At 36.0% G+C, this 27,046-nt stretch overlaps 1 protein-coding gene and 1 long non-coding RNA gene across 5 annotated transcripts in view; one reads left to right on the forward strand and one right to left on the reverse strand.

The window, feature by feature from the left end:
* The window catches only part of PTBP2 (polypyrimidine tract binding protein 2), a 73,510-nt gene extending 54,725 nt beyond the window's left edge, over positions 1 to 18,785 (forward strand). Inside the window, exons 8-14 of one of the 4 annotated variants that reach the window (XM_060773946.2) lie at positions 3,927 to 4,122; positions 13,347 to 13,501; positions 14,921 to 14,954; positions 15,364 to 15,456; positions 16,566 to 16,782; positions 16,876 to 16,953; positions 17,075 to 18,785. In XM_060773946.2, coding sequence (XP_060629929.1) covers positions 3,927 to 4,122; positions 13,347 to 13,501; positions 14,921 to 14,954; positions 15,364 to 15,456; positions 16,566 to 16,782; positions 16,876 to 16,953; positions 17,075 to 17,207 — 906 coding nt within the window. In that variant the 3' untranslated portion in view covers positions 17,208 to 18,785. The remainder of the gene's footprint in view (positions 1 to 3,926; positions 4,123 to 13,346; positions 13,502 to 14,920; positions 14,955 to 15,363; positions 15,457 to 16,565; positions 16,783 to 16,875; positions 16,954 to 17,074) is intronic. The other 3 variants (XM_060773947.2, XM_060773948.2, XM_060773949.2) reach the window with 3 other exon arrangements.
* Positions 18,701 to 26,196, reverse strand: LOC132774144 (uncharacterized). The gene is made up of 2 exons (XR_009631380.2): positions 26,116 to 26,196; positions 18,701 to 18,874 (listed from the first exon to the last, which is right to left on the reverse strand). It is a non-coding gene; the product is annotated as an uncharacterized lncRNA (long non-coding RNA).
* Positions 26,197 to 27,046: the final 850 nt, after the last annotated feature.

A 27,046-nucleotide genomic window follows, 5' to 3' on the forward strand; every position in this document is an offset into this window, starting at 1 on the left:
ATCTTTTGTCATTGAGCCACAAACCTTTATCTTGAGTTTTATGAAAAAACTACAGCATTTATTTTGTTTATTCAGAAAAAACAATGCAGATATCCATGCACACACAAACTAGGAAGCTTGAATTGCTTTTATTTTGTTTTGGCTGATCATTCTGTAGCCTTTCTATCTCTATATAGCATTTCTGAGTCGAGAAGACCAGAGGTATACTAAATTTTTCAAATGTAGTTGGATAATAGTTTTATATGAAGATACTTCTTGATATGATACTTCCTTTATATGAGATACTTCCTGATTTATTTTAGTCCCGTGCTTAACAATACTAATAATTTGCTCCACTTTTCATAGTTATCACACACTTTTGAAATTGTTGTTTTTTATACCCTATCAATTCAAACTTGGGATGTTTTTCCCTCATTATATGTTGTGCTAAATTGTAAATGCCATTTTACTGAATTTCAAAAGATTATTTCAAATTACCTCCTTGAAGACCACAATACGATTTCCTAAATAATTTGGTGTAATCCACAAATTTAGCTATATCACTTCACATTCTGACTACATATCATTTATGAATCATAGTGACCTAATTCTATACAAATATATAAATGTGTTTCTTTCTATTCCAAGAATGATAATCACACCCTTGGTTTAATGTTGTTTGTGGTTAATAGTGAATAAGAGACTTTGTCCTCTTATCCACAATTGCCAAAGTTGGAAGTTGAATCCATTGCTTCATTTAGTTAAAGATCTTCTGTAATACGTGGCAGTTGCTCTATAGGATTTTTAAAAAAGTCTTCATGAACCCATCTTGGAGAGTCCTGAAACTGAATTTGAGGCCCTTTTCCATGTAAAGGATACAATGAGCTACAAACCCTCTCAGGAACTTTTGATGAAAGGACTTTATCAAGAGTATATATGGAAGTCCCAGTGTATAACATTGGTCAGATCATCTCTACATTTTGTTGAGGGGTACTCAAAAGACTTTCCAATGGTTGGCGAGACAGAATTGTTCTTCATAGAAGCCCTATTGAAGGGTTGATCTTATGTGTTCGTAATTATAGTTTTAACTGTTATTTACATACTAGTCTAAGACAGAAATTAGACTAATTGGACTATAATGTCACAGCTTTTTATCTCTTCCATCTGCCTTGTTAAAACCAGTGATATATTGGTAAATTTCTAATCCTCAGTTACGTAAGGTAATGTTAATGACAGATTGCATATTTTTTAGAGCAAACCTTTCACCTTTCAGTTATGGTAATTAAGAATACTTAGATATATGCTGTCTAGAGTTATTGATTTTTAAAAATATCTATCCTGTACCCATAGTCAGTCATTGTCATCCTTGTGACTCAGTTCTTCAAACAACTTCCCCAGCACGAAGAGATCTACCTAATCTTTTTACGTGGAGACATTTACACATAGTATTCAGCTGCTCTGTAATGTCTTTCCTCTTCCTTCGCTTTTTTAAACCAAACATTTGAATGATAAATAGCTATTGAAGTTTCCTAGAATCTTGTTGCCCTGTAATATTTTAACAATATCTTCCTCATCTTAATTTTGTGCTTTTCTTATTACCAGATTATTTTGTTTTGCCAGTTTGTTTTCATTTGACCACATTTTAAATGGAACCTTAAAACTCCAGCTATTTGAAAGTTTTTCAGTCTATAGTATACTTTTTATCTGAACTGCTTAAATTGTGTCCAAGCATCCCCAACAGTTTTGCTTTAATCCTTTTAATTATGAGAAGCTGCTTCTTTTGCAATTAAATGCTAACCATATTGGGTTTTCTGGATAGTTTTGCACTTACATATTCATTGAACTTGTTAGCACCGCTTGCAGACATTGTTCCAAATTGTTTCAATAGAAATTTACATTATGAAGCGAATGTTATGTAAAGCAAGAGATGTCCAAGTCTGTTTCTAGACACAGTCCTTTCTTGCGTTTTCATTCTCTTTAAAATGTTTTATCTTAGTTAGAAACGGCGGTATACAAGCATAGCAAATAAATAAATAAATAAATAAATACATAGAGCATTGTGTTCACAACCCTATATTTAACAATAACAACAAAAGCTTTAAAAATCGAGACAGTTCTTTTCGGATTACTGTTGTGGAGAAGGATGTTAGAGGTTTGGTTACATTGTTTGCTATCAAATGTTGTCCAGGTGTTTTAATTCACCTACTGTCTTGCCTCACTTTTTCTGTGCTTTGTCATAAAGTTTTGTCATGTTTCCTGAACTAGAATGTTATTTAGCTTTCAGTAATAATAATAATAACTTTATTTTTGTACCCTGCCTCCATCTCCCCAAAGGGACTCAAGAGGCTTACATATGACACAGAGTGCCTAAAACAATGCATGACATGAATACACAGTACAATACAAAAAAGTAAAACCAATAACATATAAACAACAATTGAAAACTCAGAACAACACCCAATAATCTATGGTGACAACTGCCGTAAAACATGACCCAATTGTAAAGAAGACAGAATTGGGATAATGCAAATTGTAGCTACCGTATATTCTGGTGTATACGACTACTTTTTAACCCAAGAAAATCTTCTCAAAAGTCAGGGGTCGTCTTATACGCGGGAGTAGTCTTATACGCGGGAGTAGTCTTATACACAAGAGTCGTCTTATAGAGCGGATGCTGAAACTTCCAAATTGGCGAATCTGTGGTTGCAGCATATGGTGGGGGAAGTTCAAAAATGGCAATGGCCATGTCCCTGCCGTATGCAGCGACTGTATGAAAGCATTAAGGACGACGCTGTACTAGTATGGTAGAAGAAAATCCATTCATCAGGATTCATAGACTTAATGCGGTCCTGATGGTGAGGTGAAGGGTATAGTTCAATTTGGAAGAACAGCGGATGTTTTGAGGAAGGGATTCCCGATATCAGAAGACACTTTAATCAGTAAATACACACTTTGCAGTAAAAGTTCATACATAGATAAAATAGATGTTTATCGAAACCAAAGCTTGAATAACCTAAATTATAATGTGCTGTTTAGGGATATCTGTCATTGTTGTATAGTTCACAAATGCAACTTTTCAAAATATCTCATTCTGTACATAACACTGCCATGACTGTAGCAGACAAAATGATGCAATTCTCATTAAAACATAACTGTTGATATTGATCTCATCTCAAAATAGCTGGCTTTATGAAACTTGTTTTTAATTACTTTCAGGTACAGTATGTACTTAATTGTGCTATCGAGCACAATTCAAATTAATGCTGGCTTTTGCCTATAAAGCCTTAAACGGTTTCTGCCTAGATTATCTAATGAAATCTCCCTCTATGTACCATCTAGAACAGTGGTTCTCAACCTCTGTGTGCCCAGATGTTTTGGCCTTCAACTCCCAGAAATCCTAGCAGCTGGTAAACTGGTTGAGGACCACCGATCTAGGAGATTAAGATCTTCTGGGGAGACCCTGCACTCAGCCCCACCTCCTTCGCAGGTGCAGTTGGTAGGGATGAGAGACTGGGCCTTCTTAGTGGTGGCCTCTCGGTTGTGGAACTCCCTCCCTAGCGACATCAGATCAGCCCCCTCCTTCCTGACCTTCAGGGAAAAAACAGAAAACATGGATGTGGGATCAAGCTTTTGGATAATTTCTCAGTGCAATAAGTGAATGTGGAACAGTGAATGATAATTGGAATGGCCTTGGGTTAAGATACTGAATTATTTTAATAATTTTGATGTTGAATTGTTTCAACGGTTGTGTAATACATATGTATATGTTTTATTTGCTGAATACGTGTTGTAGGATATCAAATTGTGCCTTTATGTGTGCCGTTCTGTGTCCCCTTCAGAGTGAGAAGGGTCTGATAGAAATATGCCAAATAAATAAATAATAAATTATCCATCTACAATTGCAAATTCTGGTGTATAGTTTAATTAATATTTTCCTATTCTTCTAGGCATTAGATGGTCAGAATATTTATAATGCCTGTTGTACCTTACGGATTGATTTTTCCAAATTGGTCAACTTGAATGTAAAGTACAATAATGATAAAAGTAGGGATTACACACGTCCTGACCTTCCCTCCGGTGATGGCCAACCAGCTTTGGATCCAGCTATTGCTGCTGCATTTGCAAAGGAGACTTCACTTCTAGGTATGATTCTGTTTTTTTCTCTTTCTCTCTCTAATTATTCCCATTGTTAACCATTTTATCATTTGGAAATTGCATTAAAATAGTCATATCCACAAAACTGTTGATGAGAATACAAAAATAAATAGGTCCCAAGACCTAAGAACTGAATATTACATTGAGTAGGCATTTTTTTCTTTTTTAATAATTCTGACTGATTTCTTATTCGTGCTAATACCATTTTATTCTGCACTATCAATCTTTTTAGTTGGAGTATCTCCCCACAAATTTAGTGTCCTTATTTGGAACACTTTTATTCCATTATAAAATATATAAATAATATTCATTGAATATCCTTTTAGCATCTACTAGACCTGCTAATGCATATGTTGGTTCATCATTATTCTTTGGTGGAGATTATTTAACATCACCTTTTGGTAATTTTAGACTTTGCTTTCAGACAAATTTTATTCCATACAGAAGTTATCTATTTTTATATCTTCATCTAGCGTAAGTCCAAGAAAGTTCATGTGGATTTTTTAACAATGATTTGTATGCAAATAGTATAAAAAAATATGTCCATGTTTTTTAAAATAAAAAACAACAGCAGCAACCCAAACAGTGTTATTTCTTTCAGAGGAATCATTTTCACAGATAGGTCGTTTCAGAGGGGGGGGGGGTTCTAGAAAAATTGAGATGGAACCCAACTGATTACTGATTTTTTTAAAAAAATAAATAAATATTAATCTTGACAATACTGATACAGTATATGAACTTCTCAGAAGTATTTTACATTCTGGGAAGTCAAGCACAGTGACCAAAAGAAATTCCATGACAAACAGCCACCTAAATGTATTTGGCAAAACATCCTGGAGGACAAAGTTGAATAAGATCATTTGTTATGAGATGAACTTTGAAGTAACTAGGCACCAAACTTGGGCATGAAGACTGGCAGCCAAAAGTTTAACTCATGCCCAGAAATAGACTGATAACCAATGCATTTGTTTCAGAACTGCTGAAATGTGGTTTCTGTATGTTTCTTGTCAGCAACCCAAGGATTGCAGTTTATATTACCTGAAAAGAAGATTTTAAAATTGTACATACAATACATTTTAATAGTGTGGTATACATGACCTCAAAGGGAGTCATAAAAGGGGAGGGTTGTCACTGAGCTCAAGTTGCAGTTGTTTGAAGATGCTGTGTTTCGCAGATTCTGTTTAGGCATATATTAAAAGTGCGAGATCTGGTAGCACTCCCAAACTATAAAACTGGTCGTTTAAGGAGAGTTTGTCTCCTTCTGGAACAGGATGAATATCTTAAAGTTGAGAGACACTGTTTGATACACAAACTGGTTGTACAAATTTTCCACCAAACAGATTCTAACCTCTCAGTGAAGCGTTTGTACTACCGTTGAGTTATGGACACTTGTGTCATCAGCACATATTGCAATTTTGCTGTTACTACCTAGAGAAACATAACACATTAGAAAGTTCCGAAGCCTTTTCAATAATTTTAAACATTTAATATTTGAAAATGCCTCGGTCACATCATGTTCTAAAGAGCTGAAATTTACTTACGTTTGTCCCCCCCTTGCTTTTACCCATCTCCAGTATACACTTGCATATGGCAAGTTTTCTTAATTAAAATCATATTAATCTTTTTATTATCGTTGTTGGGGTAACAAATCACATTCTAAAGGTAAACAAATAAATATACTTTTTGCTTTGCACTGATGAGTATTGCTTCCAGGGAAAACACACTGAACTGTGAGTATGTATGTATATAGGTCATTATGCATGAAATGTAAGTATTTCCATTTCACGTGTTTGTGAGACCCAGTGAGAGTCAGGAGCCAGGTGGTTATTTTGATGGAGTGTGTAGGTGTGCAGTGATTTATTGACAAAATGCAGTTCTGTTGAATTCTGAAGTTTTGATAGATATTTTTGAGTCTGCACTGCTGCCCATGTTCTGCTGGTTAGATCACTACATCTTTATGCATTACTTATTTGGGATATTTAATGCATAAAATATACATAAGACCATTGCTAATTCTGGATCTTTTCAAGAGTCCAAGATGAAATAATTAAGTTTAAACATTTATTTATTTATTATTTGAACTTATATGCCGCCACTCCCCTGGGGCTCGGAGCGGCTTACAAGGTTTAAACATAGGATCTTTGACAATATACAGTCATATGCTCTCTTGTTCATTTGCAGTAGTTGTTGACATTGTAAAGTGCCTGCCCTCTCTAATGAGTATTTATATTCCTGAAGGAAAAAACAACAAATAGAAAATCTTGCTTTCAAATTTGTCTTCAGGAGGAACTTGATTCCTTTAATCATATAAATTTTACGTATTGTGGAAGAAAATTACAGTACACAAAATAAAAATGTATCTGAAAGTTTACTAACACTATTCCTGTATCTTAAGAAGAGTAACATTAGGACTGTGACATAATGTAGCCCTTGCCCCGGGGGGTGGGGGTGACATTTAAAACGTTGCACATTCAGAACTAAAGGTAAATCTAATTTGCATTTGGATTATTTAATTACCACATATCTATGTTAGTCATTAAAAGATCCATTTCAAAATGCTTTATGGCTATTTATTAATAATTCCATCTTGTAATGAAGAAATAGCATTGAATTCAACTTGTGTGAAATGTCTTAGTGACTTCATTAAAAATATATGTGCAGGAGAAAAATCATTCTTATAGGTTACGGAATTATAAAATAAGCGTTTTACTTTCAACCCTGGGCAAATAAGTTATGCAGTGTTTCTTGTGACTTTAGGGTTTTTTCAGGTAACGAAACAAGAAATTAGATGGTTTTCCATGTGGTTCAGTAAAATGGAAAGGGGAGGATACAATAATAATACTTCATTCAAGAGAAAATCTTAAAAAGTTATCTAGTAGTTGACACCTTATTTATATGGGAGGCTAGAGTCTGATTCATTAGAGATTGAATTAAAAAATCTTTAAACAAATGACAAAGAATGAATTTCAGTTATCTGCTTCACTCCATACATTTGATACTGTATGTACTGATATATAAGTTGAGGGCAGTTTTGAGGTCAAAATTGTGGATTTTGATATGACCTTTGAATAAGTTGAGCATCATTCTTCAGAGAGGGGAAACAGCAGTGCCACCTCAGGTGGCCAGATGCACTTGGCCAACATTTCCTCATCCAGGCATTCAAAAAGACTAGAAATGATTCTGTGGCAGAGAGTATAGAGGTTTTGTGCTTATTTTAAGTTCTTCCAATTATACTATGTTTTTGCCTTTCACCACTGTACTCAGAGAAGGGATGGTTCCTTTTTAAATTAAGAATTATGGAACAGTACTCACATTGAGCCATGGATAAAGCAGCCCAGATTTTAGGATTTTATTTTTTTACTAAATTTTCTCGACGAATACCTGAGTATATAGGGTATGTTCCCAAGTTTTTTTGCATTCAAAACATACTTTCTTTGGGTGTTATTCAGGTTTTGATAGTGCCCCATAATCTTACTGTTAAGATTTTACCTTTCTCCTTATGTTGAGTTATGATGTCTGAATCATTTTCCTAACATGTTATGGGATCAAGGAAAGGAAAGACATATTTCCGGTGCAGTCTGGCCTGTTCACCCTTGGTGTCATGAAGTTGAGAGCCCGCCACTCAAAATTCCACAACATTCTATTCATAATATGGGTAATCTCTGAGTTACAAACATCTGACTTACAAATGACTCATAGTTAAGAATGGTGGTGAGTCAGCAGGAAGTGAGAGAAATCTACTCCTAGAAAGGGAAATTCACTCCTGCAAGAGTTATCATGGGGAAAAGGTGTCTCCACTGGAGCTTCCTCACCAAGTCTTGTTTCCACAATGAGCTATTTTTTCAAAATCCAATTATCACAGAGACAGAAAGTAAAGTGTTGTCTTCTGAACAGGCAGGCACAGAAAGCAAAACAAAAACTACAGGGGTGTTGACCCTTCCCTTTGCTATCCAAAGCTATTCATATTTGGTTGGAGTTACACTTAATAAATATATTTGTTCCGACTTGCATGCAAATTTAACTTAAGAACAGACCTACAGAACCTATCTTGTTCATAACCTGGGGATTGCCTGTATTGCCTTTTACAGATTCAGGGAGAGTGTACTCTCTCTGATTGTAGCTGTGGACTGTAGCAAGCTGAGTCTAAGTTTAGAATTTCAGGCAGCTGAACAGCCAATTCATGTTCAATGCCAGAAGCTCAATGGCAAATTTGGGCGCTAATAGAGAGATGCACAGTATATTCTCAAATATAGTCCTTGAGTAGATAATCCCCACAGAAGAATTGACATATTGAAATTATGATTATATTTCCCTGACCTAGAAATAAGAGTGCAAGAATTCCATCATATTTTCCCTATCCAGAGTATTCCAAGAACATTAGTGTAATTGTCTAACGGTTGTAGTCAGGTCTGTATCATCACAAGTGATTCTATTTGAACAGGTGCTTTTTGTTTGGAAGTCAGAGTGGAAGGATATTGTTAATTCTGTGTCTCCAAGGGAGATACCGGAATTGTAGTTATCAAGTCATCATTCATTCCTAGTAGAGCATTAATATGGCTCCCATCCAAACCCCTCTTAGCATGAGGGTCTTTTCAATGGACAGTAAATTCATTGATGATTCAGTCAGTTCATTGGTTGTAAACAGCTTGTTCTTAAGATCATTCATTTTAGAGGCAATGTCTTTCTTCGGATAATTGATTCATTTGGGCCTAAAAACTGCTTCTCTGTTACAATGCTGGAAGATTCAACTGGACTAGATTGTAGCATGAAGTTAGTCTATTTTGAAATTAACAAAGAGGTAACGTTCCTTTCCTCTTCAGGCACCCCAGTCCTATGCTTCGGAATAATTAAGGGTGTGATAGCCAAGTCTCAAACCAAAAAAAAAAAACTGACCAAAACTTGCACAGAAAACTTTTCATCCAAAAGACAAATTGTTCACTGTTCAAATGTTACACAAATTCTCATAAATGTATATACACTGAACATTTCTTCTGCAGCAAGCATATCAGTACTGTTCTAGATGGTGGTTCAGAGAACATATGATAGTGTGATATGACCTAAATCTACCATTGTTTTATTCTGTTGTATGCAGTATGACTCGGTTTACTTGTAAAATCCCTTGGCAATTTATTTTTTCACCATATTTTCACCCCTAAAATAATTTATGGTGTTACCTTTGCTAACTATTTTTTTCTCCTATTTGGATCTTGTGATATTCGATTGAGCCAAATTCTCTTTTAAAGCAAAATATTTCTGTATAAAATCAAGAGTTTAATAAACTCATTTTATTTAATTTTTTCTAAATATTAATTAATCAAAATAACAATGTGAGCTGTTAAAAGGCACTGTCTTGGCACAAAGTATAGAGAGTATTGTTCTTTAGTGTTTTGTGTTTTTTTCTTCTTCTCAATAATAAGTGATTTCTCAAGGACAGGCTCATCTTCCCCATTTGACTCCAAGGACACTACTTCTTGATGAGCAACAGGATCACTGCCAGAGATTTCCAGGGGCTCAAATAGTGGCCCATTTTCTATATCCAAAGCCAATAAATGTGGCAGTAAGAATTGAAAGCACTGGATTTAAATTTGAGATAGTCACAGTTCCATCACAAGCAAACAGTTCATCAGTCTTGAGCTGTTTATCCCCAGTTGTCCCTGGGCTTGTTCTTGAACAGTCTTTATTTACCATTTAAAGATTATTACCAATTGTCACAGCAGCAAAAAAAAAAAAAAAAGCAAATTCAGAACAGTAAAATATTATATTGACAAATGGTTCTGATTTTTAGTTTACATTTCCAAGCTAGGAGACTTCCTAGAAGAGTAACAGACAGGCTTCTTTAGGGTGAGATGCATTGCTTTCCTTCATCTCTACTTTACTATCTTCTATCTAAGGAGATTTGCCTGATGACAGTCCCCAACCATTGGACTACTTATTTATGCAAGGGAGATATTTTGGTATTCCACGTGACATTAACTTCTTCCTCAGCTATCTTCATTTTCTGTTATATTAGACATTTTGTTTCTTGGAAATCTTCTGATGTTTATAAAGATCAGATTTCAGTTTTAGTACAAGTTCATCTGCAAGATTAAACGGTGGAACTGCACACCTGTGTAAGCAATAGAGAGACAAAGAAGAGGAGGTAGTAAGTAATATATGGCTCAGATCCCTCATTCCAAGACAGGGTTAATGTCCAGTGTATGTAAAATGACAGTGGTGACTAGAACTAAACCCATGCTCTTGTGCTGTGTTTACCTGTTCTTCCTTCTGGGGCTTTAAGTAATAATGAAACAAAAAACTCTTTTACCCAGTATTATTCTGACAGTGACAGTTTTGCAAGGGGGTAATTTAAAGAGTAATTTAAAGTTTAAAGTTTTTCAAGATCACTTCAACTCTCTTTACCTCCATGTCACATATTTATACTGGGTTTTAATAACTAAAACTTAAAAACTGATAGTGACATATCACCTTTGGGTGAGTCAGAAGACCATTCACTTTGTGATGACTGAGTAACTTAATGCTTAAAGGAAAGTTAAGCATATTTTTAAATTGAAGTAGTCTTCACGCTTTACATTTTCTCCCACTTATATGCTCTCACAAACAGTTGCCAGGTATTTCATCCATGATTATTTAAGCATGATAAAGATAGTATAATGACTTTCCAAGATCCACCCTGAGCCAGGAAACTTCTAGTTGAAAATAGGGCTAGATAAATGGTCAGGATGAAGTTTGTCAAGTTCTTACTTTTTTAGAGAATGGTATTAGATGGATTGTCTAGGGGTTTTTTTCTATCCAGAATTTCCTATATAAAGAAACTTTTCAATTAGTACATAAGGAAACTTATCAATTAGTTTTGTAAAAGTTTAGTTTTTAAAACATCTTTTGTGATGAACCAGTGTTTCACTATGGCAGTATGTTGGCTGTCGTTCTACCACAAGACATTCTTTCACACCAGAGTGTGCCCCACACAGTGTATGCAGATTTTTTAAAACTTTCCGGTCTTGAATAGTAATGTGTCTCTATTTTGGGAAACGTAACCTTACGCTTTTAGTACATGTGGCTTTTAGATACAGTATATGTATATCAAAGAAGATCAAGCCAGTCCATACTCCAGGAAATAAAGTCCAACTGCTCACTGGAGGGAAGGATATCAATGACAAAGATACTTTGGTTACATGAGAGGACTAAATAGATGGAGAAGATAATGATGCTGGGGAAAATGGAAGGAAAAAGGAAGAGGGGTGACCAAAGGCAAGATGGATGGATGTTATCCTTGAAGTGACTGCCTTGACCTTGAAAGGCCTGGGGTGATCAATGAGGTCACAAAGAGTTGGAAATGACTGAATGAATAAACAACAAAAACAAAATATGTAGATTATAAATAAAGAATCTGGTAGAAAAGGTGCCATACCTTATTACTCCTTATCTACAAGGTGTTTCTGAAGGCATTTGATTCTAGAAATAACACCTATTTCAGTGTTAGGTGTGGTGATTATCCTTATAGGTTCTAGAGATAGGTGGTTGACTGCTAAATCCGTCTCTTTATTATGGATGTTTACACTGTATTATAGCTACTGTGCAGATTAAGAATTAGGTTGAACTCATCCAATCCCAGACCTATGGAAGGTCAAAAACCCATGTGTCGTATCACAATAGCAGATCGAAAGCATTTTTTGCATATAACTTTTCTTATATGATAAACATATGTCAGAGACACTTGCATATAAAATTTACTTTACTTACTTAGGCGGTCCCTCGTAGTCTGAGGATGATGGTCTTCCAAGGTTGGTGTCCTGGCAGTAGGTCCATAGGTGACTGTGGAGCCCTATTCTTGATCTGCATCTTCTCCCACAGTGAGGGCATCGGTTTCCAGGTGGAAGGCGGTCCTGGTCGTGGTTAGCTTGACACGCCTTTCTCTTGGCATGTTTCTCTCTTTCACCCTCCATTCGTGCCTCTTAAAATTCTAAAGAATTCTACAAATTCTTCTGGTCACAGCTGACCTTCAGCTAGAGCGCTCAAGGACCAGGGCCTCCCAGTTCTCGGTGTCTATGCCAAAGTTTTTAAGGTTGGCTTTGAGCCCATCTTTAAATCTCTTTTCCTGCCAAGCAACATTCCATTTTTTGTTCTTGAGTTCGGAATAGAACAACTGCTTTGGGAGACGGTGGTTGGGCATCCGGACAACATGGCTAGTCCAGCGGAGTTGATGGCGGAGGACTATCGCTTCAATGCTAGTGGTCTTTGCTTCTTCCAGCATGCTGACATTTTTCCGCTTGTCTTCCCAAGAGATTTGCAGGATATAAAATTTACTTGAAAAGCTAATGCTAATCTGCTAGAATGAAATATTATTGAGCAATCAGAAGTTAGAAAAAAGCAGGGAGAGATAGAAATATCTAAGGTAGCTTATATTTAGACTAAGCGACTTAAGTAAAGATTTCCTAATAGAATAGTATTTGTGTTGATGGAACCATTAAGTCAGAGGCATGTGAGATAGATAACAGGGTTCATAGCACCTTGTGCTAGAGAGCTAGATAAGAAAACGAAGCTTTTTTCTTACTTAACTGAAGTGAATTCATTGTAATGAGTTGGCTCCATCTTGCCAGCAGGAATATTAATATCCAACGTTTATTTTTCAGAATTAGGAATGTAAGAATATTTTGCAAATTATCTCATATTTGAATTTTATTTTGCATGTTTTAAGTGGAAGGGGGAGCTCCCCAAAGGGTTTTCTTGAGGGAGAGGCAAGAACACACAATGTTTTTGGGGTGACAGTTTTATTCTTTGAGAATAGTGGTTTTTACTTGAGAATAATCAAGTAGCAATAATGGCAAAAAATTGTTGGGAGACTTGTTTTTGTGCGAAGAAGTGTCAAAATAGAAAAATATTTGAAGAGTGGGGAAAAACACTGTCACATAATCATGAAAAGGGTTGAATGTGTTCATTCTCACAGGTGAGTGAAGCTATATACTTGTACTCAAAATTCCTCCAGGGTAAGGAGGGAGGTCTGCTAATTCTTTTTCCTTCTTCACCACCTTTTTCCACTCTTCCTTGAAAAGGGCATAGGAGTTTAAAGGAAGAGGAAACTGACAGGTCCCATAGCGAAAATGAACAAGCGGATGCCATGAACAGAGGAGCAGAATCAACATAGCACTCTTAAATTAGACTATATTGGAAAGACTTGTGTGTGTTTCGTAAAATATGCTTTATTTTAAAATTAGGGCTTCCTGTTGCAGCTGTTCCAGGAGCGCTGAGTCCATTGGGTATTCCAAATGCAGCAGCTGCTGCTGCTGCTGCTGCCGCTGGCCGTGTAGGGATGCCTGGAGTTTCCTCTGGCGGAAATACTGTCCTCCTGGTTAGCAATTTAAATGAAGAGGTCAGTGAATTTACTTCTTCATCCTCTTTCTTTTGCCACCCTTCATTTTCTAAATGTTTTAAATACAGCTTTACTTTGAGCTTGCTTCTATGTGTTAAGACCATTATTTTTTTCATGCTGCTCCAGATTGTTTTACAGCTAGAAGCTAATAAATGGTTTCTGTTACAGTTAAATAATTTTATTTTCTAAGGTAGCATCATTTAAAATATCATTTTCTATTTGCCTACCTATTTTTCCTAATAAAAATATGGTAAATATTGCATGTAATGGGTGTCTTTTAATTTATTTTTGTAAGTATCAATGCTGATCCATTTTGCAAAGTAGATCTTCTTAAAAAACACCCTTCTGTTCTTTGTCTGCTAATTATTTGCTTGTTCATTTCATGCTTACATGTCACTGCATTTTTGTCGTATTAATTTATGTGAACAACTCTAACACATTTTTCTTTGAAGGTTCTCCCAAAGATCTTGCCGTGGACCTCTTCAGTCTCTCTTAGTAATTTTATCTTTCCTTTGCAGTTTCTATTCATTTTTTCTACTTTAAAAAATCTTTACTTTGCTACTTCCTTAACTCTGACATCTCAAGAAGTTTTGTTTAGTTTTGCATTTTGTTGTCTTTGACCTTTACTTTGACTTGCTGTGAACGCTGGTATGAAATGTGGGTCTATATCAGTTTGTCTACCTTGATTGTGTTCCACTATTTACTGGCCTCTGTTTTCAATATAAATCATTACGCGTTGATTAATTTTGTCTTTCATAGTCTTGCATGTTAAAATGCTTAGACCAGAGTGCCATTTTGAAAATTTGTCTGCATTTCATAACCAGCTATGCTTATGCAGTTAAAGTTCAGAGGTGTTTATTTTTTAAGTTTCTATTGCATGTTTTCATTTTTCATTCAGGTGAAATGTAATTTACTGTTTTATATGGATGTACTTTACCCATATTTTGTCTTGGGTGACTACATTTTACTCAGTTTTCTTGTGCAATACATAAACCAAACCATTTTCTGACCAAATTCCTGCATTTCCTATGTACTGACCTATATTTTACTTTTTTTTTGTTCCCCCACTACCTTATTTTTCTTCTGCATTGCTGTTTCCCTTCCCCATTTCATCCTTCTCCCTTTGTGCTCACCTACCCTTTCCCTCTCTCTCCCCAAATTCCCACGCCCTTCCCTGTCCTATCCTTTGCATTCCTTGTCTACGCCCCCTGTCTTCATTCCCTATGTTCATGCTTCTGTGCTTGAACAAAATGTTCCTCGGACCAACTTGCCCCAATTAACCGCCTTGAACCATGATCCATGACCACCTCACCATTCTGCGGGAACCACCCTTCGTTATGGATGATCTGTTCATCTCCGCTCTTCCTCGACTCTTCTCTCTTCTTGTCTTATGCTGCTTGCTCTTCTCTCCTTCTAAAGATGGTTACGCCCCAAAGTCTGTTTACCCTCTTCGGTATGTTATCGTTAGCACTATACTTTTATTATTGATTTAATTATTTGTTTCACCTTAATTCTTATTTGTAGCTAGCACTTTGGCTTAAAGTTGGATAGTAAATCTTTTGCTATTTTTCTTTTGCTGTTTTTAAAACTCTCCATAGACGCAAAATTTTCTTTTAATGCATGCATTTTTATTTTGCATGACTTTTAATTTAATATCATTCACATAGCTTTGAGGGTTTATCAGAAATGTCTTCCTTTTTTCAAAATTCACCTATTCAAAATCTTGTCCTTCTTTACTCATTTGTGTGAATGTTGGGAGAAGTGAGAGACTTGTCCGAATGTGTCATTGATATGTCAAAATGTCCTGTTTAGCTATCCTTAAAACACTGTTTCTTTTGAATTGCTTTTCTGATTCTGAAAAGGTGTTTATGGGGATGTGCAGCGTGTGAAGATTTTATACAATAAGAAAGACAGTGCTCTCATACAGATGGCTGATGGAAACCAATCGCAGCTCGGTGAGATGAGTATTTTTGCTCCCGTGTGCCACTTTGCATTGCAATTTAAACTCATTTGAACAAACCTGAATTCACATTTCAGTGTTTACTTCTAATCTTTCTAAAGTATAGATTTTGTATGGAAGGGGGCTTACAGTTTCACAAACTCAACTGATATGTGGGAAGTTACTTCTTTTTGAATGTTATAACTGTTTCATTGGAGCATATGGCCAGGATCCAAACACTCTACAGTACATTAAGAATTTGCAGGTATATTGCTCATTCTAGGATTTCATCCAGGTGTTTGAGGGTTTGTTTTGTTTTTCAGATCATAGCTCCTTGCACTGTTTTGGAAATTAGATTCCTTGAAATGGAGTGGCTTGTTAATCAACAAACAAGAGCATCTTAAGAGAGGCTTCACAAGACTGTTGAGCACACAGGGATGTGTTAGGGATTACCAGCCCATAACTAGCACCCAGAAAAATGTGCACAATAAGATTCTTCTCTATATTTACACTTGAAAGTAGAGGAGTAACCCCCCCCCCCCCTTGTTGCAGGTCTCTTTGGTCATATTAGCTTGAAAGGGATTTTGTATGAAAGCACTGAAAGACATGTATGGAACACCATCTATGGCTTTTTGGAGCCTGATGTATATCTCTTTAAATTGATTGCAAAAAAGCCTACCTAAAATACTTTTCTTTCAACAACAGTAATAATAATGTACTTTAGGATATATTAAACTATGTCCATCGGGGGACTCTTGTTGTACCTAGAAGACGTCACATATTTATTTCAATATGATCCTTAATAAAATATGTAAGGGAGTAAAACAATTCAGGCAACATACCTCTTACTAAAATGTCCTAAAATATTTGAAGTAAGTGATTTTTGATGTTTTTTTTTTCTTTGCTGAATATATTCCAGTATGAGCAACACTTTTAAATGAGCTGTCAGTAACATTTAGAATGAAAAGATTTCCAGGCAATACGATTAGATACATTTGTTAATGTAACAGAATAAATTGCTGTCAGGCAGTAATATATTTTGTTTAATCCTGAATAATTTAGAAACTTTTAACAGGGAATTTAGTAGAAACTAAACTAAATTGAATTATTTGTTCTGTTTTCCAGCCATGAGCCATCTTAATGGGCAGAAAATGTATGGAAAGATTATCCGTGTTACTCTTTCCAAGCATCAAACAGTACAACTACCTCGAGAAGGACTTGATGACCAAGGACTAACTAAAGACTTTGGCAATTCACCTCTTCATCGCTTCAAGAAGCCTGGTTCAAAAAACTTCCAGAATATTTTCCCTCCATCTGCAACTCTTCATTTATCTAATATACCGTAAGTTTGGCCTCACAGATTTCCTGAAGGAGTGATATAAGACTAAATGTTATTTTCTAACCCTTTTCTCCCTCTTATCCTCTCCTTTTATAGACCATCAGTATCAGAAGATGACCTGCGTATGCTGTTTGCTAATACTGGGGGCACTGTGAAAGCATTTAAATTTTTTCAGTAAGCACTTTTTCTTTGAAATTTCATTTTAAATGAGAGTGCAGGCATCTTTGGAAAAATGGGATTTATCTTACCACTTTCTAGTATTATTTTTGTTTCTAATCTTACTGCTTTGTTCCAGAAGAGATCACAAGATGGCTCTTCTTCAGATGTCAACAGTAGAAGAAGCTATCCAAGCCCTGATTGATCTGCATAATTACAATCTCGGAGAAAATCATCATCTGAGAGTTTCTTTTTCCAAATCAACCATTTGAAGTGAGAGATCAAAATAATAAGGTTGTATCACATTGTTTAGTGTTGTCATCTATGACTGTTCGGGAAAGCGGGGACCAGAGATGGACATCTGTTTTTCATGCTGTTACCATTCCTTGATTGTTTATGTATAAAATGAAAACAAAAAAGGATTTACAAGGAAGAAGCAGTGATATTATCTGCTGGTTTTGCATATGTTTATGAAACCATTTTGTTTAAAAGGGATTCTGAGGAAATCCCATAGTTTTTCAACTTAGTTAACATACGTGCCTTAAAAAAGGAAAACCTAGAGTTGCTAGAGTTGCATTTACTAGTTTAAAATTGGTTGTCTGGGGCACATTGTTACATGGGAATTAATGGGTGCAATCCTGTGAATATTAGGGTTGCCTGTTCCTGCTGAAATCAGTGGCATTAAACACACTGATTTCAGAGGGACTCTGCGGCACCTAAATTGCAGGATTATGCCAAATATGTATTAGGCAGGAGTGTGTAAAAGGGGTTAAGCTTTGTTTCTCCTGCTTCAAATTTATTGGCTTTTTCATGACTCATTTAAAGACAAAATAAGTTGCATTGTGTAATAAAAATGCAGCACATTTTCTTCTTTTTATTACTTAAAATGGCCTTGTGTATTCCACCTTTAGTTCAGTTAAGGATATAGGTGTTAGAGAGTATTAACAAGATGCAGAGAATTAATTTCTTTAAAAGGCAGAAAGGTGATTCTTTTATTTTATTTTAATTTTTTGTTTGCTTGCTTGTTTGTTCCTGTGGCCTCAAGCCACTAGGGAAAAAGCATTGTAAAGTCTTAACCTTTTTGTACACACACTGGGGGGCGTATCATATAAATGTTGGCACTAAGTAATGTCTTGTTTGTGGCTGAATATTTTTTGTAGATGTTTTTTGAAGTTGACATGACTTATGTGCATTTAAATATATATTGCCATTTTTAGTTAGTAATTACAATTTGAAATATGGTTGTGGATTTCTGAGCATGTGCAGACTGGTCTAGCTAGTTCAGGAGTTGGTGCATGTATTTCAAGGATGAAGAAAGTATTGCAAACTTTTGCAGACAGATTAATAATTTTGTGGCAGTTTTTCTTTATAAAAACAAAAACAAAACTGACAACCAGGTGGGACCAAAGTTTATGTGCCTTTAGTCTTAATTTTCCTTGCATTGTAATATTCAGTTTTAATAAATCTCTTCAAAATATTTTGTATCTAGAAATGGATCTGACTTTACTATAAACATGGCTCAGAATCTACAGGAAAATTTCATTTGAAAACAGTTCCTCTGTCGGACTGTTGTCTTGATTCTGTTCAAATGACCAATACTTTTGCAATTGATGTACTTAGTTCCAAAACTCATAGATTCTGTTATCTATGTAGAAAAAGGTCATGTATATTTTCTATTAGTTGAGTTTTTACATCTTTAGAAATGTAATATTTCAGTATAGTTTGAAAGCGGCACAATTAAAAATTAATTTTCTAACAAAGTTGGGAGGTTTGATGGTTGTTTAATTTCTTCTTATGTGTACGCTGCTTGCCTCTGTAGCATGCTCAATAAACACTTCTGTAGCTCTGTATTCACCTCTTCTGTCTTTCTCTGCTGCCTTTTCTCTCTTTTCTTCCTTGTTTTCCACTTCCACTGTGCTTCTGAATTCATGTTTATTCTCTGCCAGGGTGGGAAAAGCATAATAATCCGATTTTATAATTGTCTGAATTTATACAATAAAAAATCAAATGCTATGATAAACATAGCAGCTTTTAAAGTCTATGAATTTGTGCATCAAAAATAATAACCGCTTTCTTGAAGCACAGATAGAATTTGGCATTAACGTTTCCCACCCTGTTATATAACCTACAGCTTTAGACATAACTTTTATTGTAGCTTGTAAATTCTATCTTTTCTGTTTTTAAAATAGATCTCTGCACTAATTGATCTTTCAGGTTTGCCATGCTTTTGCTGCAGTTCATCTTCCATTTTCTGTGTCTGCTAAAAAAAATCACTACTCATAAGATACTTTCATGGGTGATAAACTCTCATTCTTGCTCAAATAGACATTGAGCAATGTCTGTCTATGGGACATAATGGAACATTGAGGGAGGGGGAGGTGGGATTTAATTATACGTGTATTGAAATGTGCTTGAATGTTACCATTTTTCTCTAAATGGAAAATAATAATAATGATAATAATAATAATAACTTTATTTATAACCCACCACCATCTCCCATGGGGACAGGACAGCTTACAAAGAGTACACAACAGTGCCATGCAACACATAAAATGCAATACATATATATTAAAAGCAATAACACGTTTACAATTTTCTCTAAATTGCAAATAAGACTAGAATTCTGGATTCAAATGAAAATTGTCATATTTTACAAATCTCAAATATCTGTATTTATATTCAAAAACAATTTTGTTCCGTTCTTGTCTATTTCAAGAAGTCTGACTCAAAATCCTGTACTCTATTTCACCCTGATAAGTGTATTGATCACAATATCTTCTTAAAAGTCTTCACAGAACTTGAATCCTAGTATCCTAAATGCATACAATCCATTAATGGATCATAGTTCATATACTTATTGATGGTACTTTTAAAGCAGTGTTCTAAATTCTTACAGAAAATTGTTCCTCAGTTCCATGCTAAAATACATTCTCTAGATCACTGCTTCTTAAAATATTGGTCCAGACCCCAAATGGGGTCCTCTTAGCTCAACAGTGAAGTCATGAAAAATGTGGCAACACTAAAAGTTTTCTGAATGCCAGCTATTTTACACAGATCTATGAGCATTGTTTACAGTGGCCACTTTAGAAAATGCTTTGGCTGTACTCTGCAAAAGGGAGAATCAACATGTCTAGCAAGCTTTTTAAAATCCCTATCCATGTGAGATAGGCTTTCAAATTCTGAAGAGTTGCACAAAACCCCCCATAAAGCTGGGTTTTTTCAATTTGTCTCTTTTATTCCAGATATTTTGGCATTTTTAATTGTATGCTGATTTTTATGGACTTTTAGGGATATTTTAAATTTTATTTTTCATTTTAAAATTTAAGAATGAAATCAGCTAAAAGGCAAGATTTTTAGGAAAACGTGTTTAAAGGGTTTTTTTCAAAAACCTGTATATATACTGTGCAATAACCTGTTTTTCTCTGCTTTGGAGTAGAAGCTGGTAGTATGTTTCAATGTTTTAATTGTGGCATGGAATATGACATCCTTCCATTTTGTTCATTATGGCTCTGTTAAAAGTTCACAAAATTAATAAGCAATTAGTATATTGCCTTTGTCATGTGACATGCAGATGAAGTGAATATCATTTTCAAAACCAGGTGAGCCTTCTTAAAATGTAAATAACTTCAGATACCACGTGTTCAGTTGATGAAGAGCAAATGTAATGCTGAATGATTTATTAGAATCATTTTTTCCTGATTAGTAATTGCATCAATTTTTTAAATTTTGAGTTGCATATTATTCAAAGGGTCTGTTTCCCATGCAACAACATATTTTGAACATCTATCACATTTCTAATAAGCACTTTTAACCTTATTAGTCAGATATCTCTGGTATCAAATGACATAGCTGGCCATAGCAACACCTGCGCGGGGCCATAGCAACACCTCTTCAGCCCTGCTGCCTTACAACTCTTGGGCAGGGTGCCTCCATGGTCCCACAGCCTTGTGACGAGAGTACTTCAACAGCCTAGCTGTCCGGCCTTAGCAATACCCATTAAATGACTCCTTGTGTCTTAATTGTATTACATCAAGACCAGAATGAAGTCCAAAGAAAATACCGCACAAATCTGAAACAATTATATCTTTTAAGCCGCTCTTGAGTCCCCTTCAAGGTGGGAAGGGTGGCATATAAATGTAGTAAATAAATAAATAATGTCTTGTTGAACTGCAAGCACAGATTCTTATTTGTGCACAGGCAGTTCCCTAGTTACACATATCCAACTTACAAATTACTCCTAGTAAAGAACGAAGGCAATAGGAAGTGAGAGACATCTATCTCTAGGAAGAGAAATTCACTCCTGGAAGATGTATTGTCCAAGGCTTTAATGGCCAGAATCACTGGGTTGCTGTAAGTTTTTCGGGCTGTATGGCCATGTTCCGGAAGCATTCTCTTCTGACCTTTTGCCTGCATCTATGGCAGGCATCCTCAGAGGTTGTGAGACCTTACAACCTCTGAGGATGCCTGCCATAGATGCAGGTGAAACGTCAGGACAGAATGCTTCTAGAACATGGTCATATAGCCCAAAAAACTTACATCAACCCACTCCTGGAAGAGCTACTATGGTGAAAAAGGTGCCTCCACGAAATTTTATCACCAATCCTTGTTTCCACAACAAGCCATTTTTTTTCAAAATTCAATTATCACAGGGACAGAAAATGAGGTGAAATCTTCTGAAGAGGGGCAGACAGCCAGACAAACTCCACAGGGATATTCGGTCTTCTCTATACCATCCAAAGCTTATATATGTATATGTGTGTGTGTGTATCTGTCTCTGGAGTTACACTTAAGAAATGTACCTGTCCCAAATTCAACTTAAGAACAAACCCACAGAACCTATTTTGTTTGTAACTTGAGGACTGCCTGTATTGTCTGCACAAAGATTCAGAGATTTTCCTCCTAACTTCAGCTTGGCAGTTTAAGCCATACCCCTAATTTGGAAGTCACAACGAAATCGGTTTAAAATTTCATACTGTAATCTTCCCATCCTTCACATGGCTTTTGAGAGATTTAAGTGTTGCAAATTAACTACTTGAGAAGTCTCTGCATCCAATTCAAGAGTACCAAGAACACTAGGATACAGTTGAAAAAACACCTAGATTGTGAACCCCCACCCTGTGTAAGATTATCTTTTTATGCCACGACAGTGCACACTTCTTCATCATTCTTCAGTGTCATTAGTTGTTATCTGTTTAGAATTGCACACTGTTATTAGATCAGATCATAGTGAATGTGAAAACAGATGAAAATGGGGGGGGGGGGGGTGAAGTTTTGGCATTTTCGTGGCAAACTTGTGTTTATTGTAATATGCCCTGCCCTTTGGCGCACCTCTTATGCTAAACTTAAAGATGAAAGGTGGAACAATACTGGCCATGAACATTCAATGGACATTTAAAACTTGCCTTGACTTAATGCACAATCACACAGAAAAATTGTTGAAGATTCTCCCTCTGAAGCAGAATTGTTGAAAGTAAGTAAATGTGCTTTTACTAGTTGTAGATATTCTTTTCAATGCAATATCAGATCATCATCTATATCCTCCAGTATTTTATTATCAGTAGGAAACTTCAATTACTGGGAGCGATAAGCTAATGGGAACAATCATCTGAAGCAAACTTTTTTAGTATGTGGCATAGATTGGATTCATCTCTCTTGTGCCTTGGGTGGAATATTCAGTTTTTGCTTTAGTTGTTTATTAAAATTGTGCAGGTTTTGTATACTGCAGAAATATATAAAGTAAGCAATCCACTCAATAACATGCCTTTAGTTGCAGAAAAATATCTGATTTGTTTTAACATGGCAAACAAAATAGATGTGCCAGATGTAGCTAGTAAACAGGACTTCCCAGCCATCTGCCTTTGTTCTAAGGTAGAAATACTGAGAAAACATGCTGTTTGTACAGTTATATTAGTACTACCATTTGTTCAAAACTGTACATTGATGAACTTTTATAAAAATGATGGAATGTATTGAAATGATTAGCCTTTGTGTGATATTGTAAAAGGTTAAATTTAAGACCTCATCACACTAGAGAATGAATCCACTTTAAACCCGATTGCTGCCTCCTGCAGAATTCTGGGGCTTGTAGTTTAGGGAGGAGCCTTTAACAGCCTTGCTAAACTACAAACTCCAGAAATCTGCAGGAGGCAGAAACCAGAGCTAAAGAGGATTCATTATCTAGTGTGATGAAGTATGTAGACAGTTGTAGAAATATTGGGTATGAGTAGATTTTTTAAAAGAGGTTTTTTGCATAATGGAGGTGGTGCTTATCTATTTAACTAGACTTTTGCTTTCATTCTTTTTTTGTGACTGCTTTTCTCAGGAGTCAAAAGGCAACTAGTTACCTTTGAAGCTCATGAGCACTATATATATCAATGATATCATTACACACGTAACATCAATTTGATTGTAATGTTTGATAACCCATCAGAGGATGAGCTAGCTAATTCATAACTAAACTACATTTTGATATTTGTGATCTTATGAATGTCAGTTGAGAAGAACTCCTAATCAGCTAAATGTGCAGAATAGCTGGAGAATATAGATGATGACAATTTTTCACTTGACAGAACTAAGTACCTAAACTTTTTTTCAGAGTAAAGAGATCTATGATTCATAGCATTGTGAAGGCTTAAACATCCCCCCCCCCTCCTCCCTATGCCTTCCCAAGTTAGGGACAAAATCAGTTTCTGACTCATTGAAGGTTAATTTTCCATTATCCAAAATGCTTCAGATGTTTTTTGGATTTCAGATGCTATACTGTTCTATTGACAACATCCCCACATTTGCTTTCAGATTGAGACACCTAAATTGTGCTCTGTTCATTAAAGTAAACTTGTTCAGGAGGCAAATCCTGTGTCCTAGAGCGTGAACTCTTAATCAGGATGTCATTGCTTGACTGACTATGAAGCTGGGCTTCCCTACACAAGATTCACCTTCAACTATGAAGAAAGATGCAATCTGCTGAATAGCTGAAGATCCAGGCCACCCGTGCACCTTCCGTTTAACCTTTCTTTACAAAGTAGTCAATCAGGGATCCAAGGGCCAAAGTAATCCTCATTTCCCCAAGGTGTCTTAAAACATCACTCATTTACAGACACAGTGATCAGTTGTCGGCCCTGTTCCCCTATTTCAAGAACAAGCCTTTCAAGTCAACACTTACCCTGGTGTCCAGATGCTAACTACTTGGAAGGGGGACTAGAAAACACTGGGTAATCTCAAGGCATCCCATAGCACTTCGTTGTTTTTTTAAACCCTCTGCCACAAACAAGAAAACCACCTCACCCATATTCAAGTGGTTCAATGATTATTTAGTCCTGGCAGTGTGAAAAAGGGCACCAAAGTGACTTGTCTGCCTAAATACAGAAGGGGAACTGGATCTGAATGGAGACATAAACCTAGACACCCAAGGTTGTCCTAGTCTCAGAGGTTTGGGCCACAGAGGTCTGGTTGCATCTAAAGCATTGATTTGATTATAATTTAATACCAGCTGGAATATAGTATTGAGGGGTTATTATCAGACCTCCAATAAAATTTGCTGCTTCAATAAGAATATGTGTTGAAAAAAAAATCACTGAATATTTTGTATATTGCGGTTCTAAGATTTTGAGCTACATCTAGTAGGGCTTCTTTATTTAAACATATACTGCAGCTCCTAAAAGCAACTAGGAAGCCTGAGGGGGGTAACAGTAATGCATCTTCAAAGGCAACTAATTAACACTCCTGTGAGCAAAGCACACAGCTCATGGCTTCTAAAAGCAGCAAGCAGGTATGCATAGTGAACTTATTAACCTGTGAAGAGGGCACGGTGGCCAGAACAGAATGCAATTAGTGTCCTTATGGCTATAAACATGACTCAAGCAGTGTGAAAAGAAAGCACCAAGGTGACTTGTCTGCATAAACACAAAAGGGGAGCTGGATCTGAATGGAGATGTATAAGCCTACACATTTTTTTCCCAAGGCAAGGTATGAAATGAGGCAGTTTTTATTTTGAATAAAAAATGTGATGTTTCATCCTTCCTGGACGTTTTAGTCTCTTTCGAGCTCTGATTCAATAGTCTCTATTTAGAAAAAGCTATAAGTTCGTGACACTTACTGAATTCACTTGTGCATTCCTGATGCTCACTCTGTATATGAAGGCTGAGCTCTGGCATTCACAGATTACTGTGGTGTTAAGCCTTTCTAAATCTTGATGTTGATAAGTTGTTCCAGCAGGTGAACCCTGGCTCAGGACATATCCAACATTCAAGAAAAAAAAACCTCACATATTTTGAGGCATCATATGTGATGGCCCAACAAAACTACAAGCAAGCCTATATCACTCATGCTTCCTATCCATATCTTACCTGGGACAAATGTCCCAACGATGGTAGTGAATAGAACTAACAAAATGAATATCTGGAAATTTATTTTTTCTAAGTGGCAGAGGACACTTTTCATTAACATAAAATAATATCCACCTTTATCTTATGAGAAATCTATCCCTAGGAAGGAAAATTCACTCCTGAAAGAGTTGTCATAGGGAAAAGATGTCTTAATTGTAATTTTATCACCAATCCTTGTTTCTACAGCAAACTTTTTTTTTAAGATCCAATTATCATAGGGACAGAAAGTGGGGGGAGATCCTCTGAACAATGGCAAAGATAGCAAAACAAACAACACGGGGATGTTAACCTTTCACTATGCCATCCAAAGGTGTATGTGGATGTATGTGTAATAGATATATGGAGAGATATCGATATAGATACACACAGAGAGAGAGAGAGAGTTTGGAGTTACATTTAAAATATACCTGTTCCAACTTACATACAAATTCAACTGAAGAACAAAGCCTCAGAACCTATCTTGTTTGCAACTTGGGAACTGCCTGTATTGCCCTTCAGCTCACTAGGTCTTCCAAAGTGATATGCAATGGCTAAAAACAACTTTTAAAAATCCATTAATTTAAGACTTAAAACAAAATTCCAGAAACTTTCCTTCAAAGTAATTAAATTCCAGAAAGCTGAAAGAGCCAGGCCTATATCGAAGACTAAAGGCCATCAGAAAAAACTGTCTTAGCTGTCCGATAAATGTCTTAGCCATAGCAACTTCAAGCCATGCTGACATCCTTGCCTGTTAAATGCAAGCATTCACCTATTATTATTCTTAGATTTACATTTATTTATAACTCCCTGTACTTACATAGTCAGTTCCTCTCGGACTGCTTTTATAAGACGGGCACAGCTCCAACACACATGTGATAGCTGTCACCTCTTCGGGGATCTTGTCCACATCATCAGGTTGCAAAACTGGAAAAATACCTGGTAACACAGGATAAAAGCCAAAGTTACATCTGTTAGACCTCCATTAACGTACAGCCTCTCGAAAAGAAAGACCTGTATGTTTTTATCTGCAATTCTATCAAGTTAATCATTCACAGTGGGCAGCGCTTTGCTCTCCTCGGCATAGTATAGTAGCCCCCTGAATGCCAAGTTTATTAGACATGTTAAAGAAATGATATATTCAGCAGGAAAGAAAAGGTACATCATAACCCCTGCCACTTCTGGCATATGAATTAAATTTGAATTTGCCACAGATTATTAAGAATGCATAAAAGATAATGTCTGTCAATAGCTACTAGTTATGATGGCTATATATAGCATTCAGTAATAAACAGAGGCTTCTATGTGGCCCATTGCCTGTGAACAGAAGCAGAAGGAATTTGAGAACAGAATGATAGGCCTGAGCAGACAATTTAGATATAGATTGTTCTTCAGTTCTCATATCAATGACATGGAAATCAGCTAAAATATTGCAGGATTTATTGTATTCATAAATTGGGATGGAAGTCAGTTGAAATAAGAATAATTCATCAGAATCATAAGAGTTAGAGCTTTTCAGAATCTGAAGCTTGTTGTAAATCTGTTACAGAAGTGGACTGAGAATTAGAAATAGGCTGGGGGAGAAATCTTAATGTGATTATGATGATGACGATGACAACAAAACAATTCAATCTCTTGAAAGGTTCTTTGAGAAGCATCCAGTTTCATCCAGGTACAAAAATAGATTTGACATGTACCAGGAAATTATCTGTAAAAGTGATGCATAGTCGAAGCACGGAGTCCCCATTCCT

The sequence above is a fragment of the Anolis sagrei genome, chromosome 4, assembly GCF_037176765.1.
Source record: "Anolis sagrei isolate rAnoSag1 chromosome 4, rAnoSag1.mat, whole genome shotgun sequence".
Lineage (NCBI taxonomy): Eukaryota > Metazoa > Chordata > Lepidosauria > Squamata > Dactyloidae > Anolis > Anolis sagrei.